The 5,282-nt window shown below is 37.0% G+C and overlaps 1 protein-coding gene across 2 annotated transcripts; it reads left to right on the top strand.

Moving 5' to 3' along the window:
- Positions 1-25: 25 nt before the first annotated feature.
- LOC311305438 (uncharacterized protein) lies at positions 26-5,167 on the top strand. Of its 2 annotated transcripts, none has more exons than XM_084433157.1 (10): positions 26-548; positions 701-767; positions 901-953; positions 1,087-1,117; positions 1,211-1,236; positions 1,835-1,901; positions 2,106-3,691; positions 4,076-4,109; positions 4,232-4,283; positions 4,802-5,167. In XM_084433157.1, exons 1-10 carry the CDS (start codon positions 465-467, stop codon positions 4,839-4,841), a joined length of 2,040 nt encoding a protein of 679 aa, XP_084289283.1. In that variant the 5' UTR covers positions 26-464; the 3' UTR covers positions 4,842-5,167. The 2 variants fall into 2 exon arrangements, with proteins under 2 accessions (XP_084289283.1, XP_084289282.1); XM_084433156.1 differs by having other exon boundaries at positions 356-548; positions 4,229-4,283.
- The last annotated feature ends 115 nt before the right edge of the window (positions 5,168-5,282 follow it).

The raw sequence follows: 5,282 nt of genomic DNA, 5'->3' as shown, positions 1-5,282 counted from the left end.
GAATGCTCGTTGAACCGGTAACCAATCGCGTTCGGTCCAAGCGGTTCTCGACCATCTCATTAAAAAAAAAAAAAAAAAAAAAAAACGCTTATTTTTAGACAATATATGTAATTTTATATTGTTTGATGTAAATGCATAAGAGTATATTTGGGTTTTAAATGATAATAGCGGGACGTAAAGGATAAAATGTTGACGCAATTACGCTATGGCGTAAAAAATCTAGTTTGTATCTGCTTTATGAAATGAACTGTTCTAAAGAACCGATTCGTGGAGATGACTCGGACAGCCCATTTGACAAACTCGCGCTTTAAAATGACGTTTTAGTGTTGCTTGAAATAACGTCCAATCACTGCTCGAAAGTTTTACTCGGCGAGAAATTTGAAAATACTGGCGACTGGCGGGGCAAAATACTAGTTTATGTTGGTCAAATAAATTTAGTTTGCAATACGTTTAGTTGATGCAACATGTCTGCAAAACCTTTATATGCAGATCAATTTAAGAGAAATGACGATGAGTTCAGATACACGATGGAAGCTATTTTTCAGAAGGTAGGTAAACGTTAATTCAAACGAATGTGTAAGATAAAGTACATGTATTGGCATATGTCTTTCATAACATCTGAAAATATTCATAACATCTGTAGCGACTCAAATGAAGCAACGTTTTCCTTAAAAGAACATGTTTATTACGTCCTTTCTAGTATTCCAGTCTAAATGATCCTGGAATAGACGTTTGTCTGAAAACAATGACCTGCGGGACTGTAAGAGGTAAAATATCGCAAATAAAAACTGATGTTGTTTCTCCTCACTAGATGATTATAAAGTTATAAACACAAATGTTGTTGTCTTTTTACCTAAACTTTCAAATTTGTTTCAAAAAGTTTGTGAAATATATCTACAGGTCCTGTGCCCATTGACAGTGCAGAGGGAGAACGTGTGTTGGAAGAATTAAAAGTAAGAGTCGACATTGTAAATATAAGCGTAAATATGAGTTTTTTTTTATAATTAATATTATTTAGCCCAGATGTCTCTAGATTTGAACCATGGTTCCATTAGGATAACGTAACGTTTCTTTTCTATTATTCAGACTCGAGTTAAAGCAGACTATTCCATGAGGGGTAAGAAACAGAAACAAAAATCTATAATTAGAGTATAATGCCATTTATCCTCAATTTTCATGTTTAATCGTTTCATCATGTTGTATTTTATAGAGTTTGAGGACCAAGACAATGATCAGGTAATTCGAAAAATTATAGATTCTATAAAAGCTCAAAAATGGCTTCTTATTGCCAAATGTTGTATCATTTTATTAGGGGTGTAAATTATGCATTTCGTCACAATACAAATCGATTCCCTCCAACGATATTATATTTACCAGTTACTCCTCAAAACATGTTGCCATACACTTATGATTTGATTAGATATAGATTTTGGATGTCTATGGTTGATATATCAATAATATTACAATATGATGTGCCTATTTTACACAACCAGTTACATTTTTACAAATGCAACCAAAAATTAACTTAAACAAACTGTGGTCTGTAACCAAATTTGGACATTCACACAAAAAATAAACTAGTTTTTCTTATAAAATATAGAAAAATACATAATGGAGAAAGAAAAAAATCAATTTGCACATGGCTTGTGCAATGAGATAAACAATGAAAACAGACAAGAAAGTCTTTCAATACATAATATTGTTTGTAATTTGATCAATGCATCAATACATATCGATGTATTACTACACTCCACTACATTTTATGGAGCTTGTACAACCTGAACACAGACCAATGGTCTGGTGTAGTATAACTTTTAAGTTTTTTTTATTTCAGATGGATGTGTCAGGGGTCACTGAGGATGATCTTGGCTCTGGTCAAAAGGAGAACAGCAAAAACCTGTGTAAGAATTGAGTATACAACACTTAGACACAAACAAATAGGCATAATCCTACAATTTAGTACAAAATAAACATTTCAGTTAGTATTTCTGTGCTATAAAATATTTACAGTATGAACTAGCCTACACTGTTTATTTCTTCAATAAATGAATGTAAGAGTAGTTCTTATCTGATATCAAAATCATGTCTCAATGATTATCCTCTAGGGCACGGAGATGGATCATTTCAGCTCTCTATGAGTCTGAATAACACATCTTATGGTTCCCTGTGGGACGAGCTGTCTCAGCCTAAGGAGGAGGATGAAGAACTGGAGAAAACGCTGAGCAGCCATGGCAGTACCCTCCTGGATGTCTATCCCAGCATGCTCAACCAGATCGGCGAAGCATATCGGCGACAGCATGTGACCGACACGGCGAGGGCCGTGGTGCAGAAGTATCGCCGCAAACAACGGCAAGCCGGCCCGACGCACCGCAACTCATCCTTTAGGAACAGACACAACTGCACTCTAAACAAAACAACAGATATCTCATTTACCAACCAAAGTCCAGTTCAAAGAAACATAAGCAACTGTTTCAAGGGCAGCGACAAACTTCAACAAAACTTGCTCAAGAACAAACTAAAGTCTTCACCTCTCAAAAATTCATCCTACGAGGCCAGTGCCTGTTTTTACTCACCCAGGAGGACCAGTGCAGATGTGAGCGGTGTGACGGATGAGTCTTCATGGACTGATTGGCATTTAACCAGGAAGCCAGACCAGAATACTGCTCGTGTGATTGACTTGTCCACACCCCCATATTCTGCTTCCCCCTCATTTAGTGACCAATCTCCAAATCTGGACCAAACCTATGATGTTGGACCAACATCTCATGCTGTTCCAGCCTCATATGTCTTTACTTCTCCTCCACGACAAAGCATAGCAGGTCTGTCAGTTATTGACCAGAGAGGAATGCCAATTATCTCCCAGCCCTCCTCATTGGACAAAGACTGCTTCAGGGACCGCCTACACTCTCATGTCTCCTCGCCGCAGCGTGGTCTCATTGGTGTTTTATCTTCTAGTGGGAAAAGTAGCTTCAGACCCAGTGTGCTGAACATGACCCAGTGTGCGGAAAAACAGTTAAACTCAACAGCAAGTCCCAAGCAAAGATCTCCTGTCCACCATGTAGCCCATACTGAGGCCCTCAGATCTCCTTATGGTGCCAAACACGTGGCGTTGTCGTCACCCCGACAGCACGTTTACGACCGTGCTGACCGAAGTTTATCTAAGGCGGAGAAACCGCTCCATTTCACACCATCTAAACGCCAACGCTCTCTTTCTGGCCCGCAGTCCGCATACTCATTCAATGAACCGCAGATTGATGCTGAGTTCAGAAAGCTGTATCACCACTTCATCTGTCGTGGGACTTCATCACCGTGCCCTTCCTCCCACTGTCACCTCTGCGAGAGACACTCGAAGGAGACGTTCCAAAGCCCCAGCTTTTCCTCCTCCAGCATGTCTGCTCTCGCATTGACACCTCTGAGGGCCAAGCTCAAGAAACGGCAGCGGCAGCCCGAAGTGGAAGAGTCACTGAGATTCAAACGCTTCCGAGAGAGTCGTTCCCCACTTAAGAATCTCCAGCTGACAAGCAGATGTGTGAACTCTGCCATGTCAGAGCTTACTGAAGACAAACTCACCTGGGATAGAGCCGTCCTGCTGCAGTGCCCCAGTCCGCAGTTCCTCAGAGGCACTGGAAACCTCAGAAGAATCAGGGAGGCTAAATTAAGAATGCAAATAAACCAACGTGCTTTGTCTTGGGTAGGAGCATTATTGGTTTGATTTATAATTATTTGTTTACACACATATATATATATATATATATATATATATATATATATATATATATTTATATATATATTAATATAGTATTTATTTGTTTGAATTACCTTTTGTTTTAAATTATTTTTAGACATGTCTATTTAGGTTTATTTCAGTTAGTTGGCATTTCTAAATTTCACTAATTTTAATATTATTTTAATATTTCAAATTAAATGATCAACCTTGATAAGAAATGATTCATGAATGCCACATCCCATATTGTAATGATTTCTGAAGGATCATGTGACACTGAATATTGGAGTAATGAAAATATTTATAATTTATTAATGCTGTAAAACATAAATTTGTCCACTTCCTTTGCAGAGAGATGCCCCAAGCGATGTCCATCCAGTGGAAGGTTTGTAGCCATATTTTCATGTCTTACAAATACTTGCTCCGCATCATTATGGCCTCCTTATCTTTCTTATAGATATCCCAAATTGTTCACTCGTTAAATCATCCTTTACTTTGCTTCAGCAGCTGTGTCACCCATGAGTCCATTCAATCAGGGTACCGCCCCACTCTCTCCGAGGTAATTCCAGCGCAATCACATCCAAGAAATAATATCAATGAATTACTTAGAGCTTTCATATGAAGTTTATATGTTAGTCCATAAACAATTTTAAACCTATATTAAAATTCTGTCGGAATCATATTTATATGTTATGGCTGGTGTTAAAATATTTACAGTATTATCAAAAGAAAGAAAAAATTAAGCAAAATTAATCATATTAAATGCTACATATAGTGAATTTAGGGATTACAACATTATAATGTGCAATTTGAAAAAATATATATATTTTGGAATTTGATATTACATCTAACAATGTTATCAGTGTTGTTAAAAAATTAGCTTTGAGAGTAAAAATAAAGGCAATGAGCATGTACAATTACATATCATATAGATTAAAATAATCTCAGTACTGGCCGATAACGATGTGGTAACAATATTGTGCATCCCTAACATTTCGTTAATTATTTCTGAAATATGCAGATTTTGTTTTCAGAGAAAAAGATCAGAGAACAGTGATTTAAGAGTGTTTTCTTCAGTCTCTCTAGGAGGCGACTGCTGTATGGACTTCTGCAGTGATGACCCTTACTGTGCGCATCCCACAAACGGCATTTCCCCTTGTGGGAAAGCAGGGGATGACATGAAGTCACATTGTAGACACTGCTTGAAATGCAACAGTCCTGTTTTAAATATATATGTACTTGTAAACCATGTTTGTTACATTGTTGTTGTGTAAATATCTTTCCATCACTTTGAAAGAACCTTGTTTCAATATTAACAATTTTAATAGAAAAGTTTTTTTTAAATAATATTATCAAATTACATGTGCATTGACAAATGGTATGTTGGTCTGTAAATAATTCAAATGTTTTGTTCAAACTTTTTAATAAACAAATGTGCATTTCAAAATACAGTTTCATTTTGTGCACGTCTTGGACCTACAGAGAAGCAAGATAATCTGTTTCTTTAAGAAGCAGGACTCCTAAAGCTGACAAGAATTCAAAACTTGGTCAACATGAG

Source organism: Rutilus rutilus, assembly GCF_951802725.1.
Source record: "Rutilus rutilus genome assembly, chromosome: 15".
Taxonomy (NCBI): Eukaryota; Metazoa; Chordata; class Actinopteri; order Cypriniformes; family Leuciscidae; genus Rutilus; species Rutilus rutilus.
The sequence above is the reverse complement of the archived record's forward strand: the minus strand, read 5'-3'. Positions and strand labels throughout refer to the sequence as shown.

Coding starts and splice junctions, on each gene's coding strand:
- LOC311305438 (XM_084433156.1), top strand. CDS start 465: ATGTCTGCAAAACCTTTATATGCAGATCAATTTAAGAGAAATGACGAT. Junction 1,902..2,105: donor GGAGAACAGCAAAAACCTGT/GTAAGAATTGAG, acceptor ATTATCCTCTAG/GGCACGGAGATGGATCATTT. Junction 4,284..4,801: donor ACCGCCCCACTCTCTCCGAG/GTAATTCCAGCG, acceptor TGTTTTCTTCAG/TCTCTCTAGGAGGCGACTGC.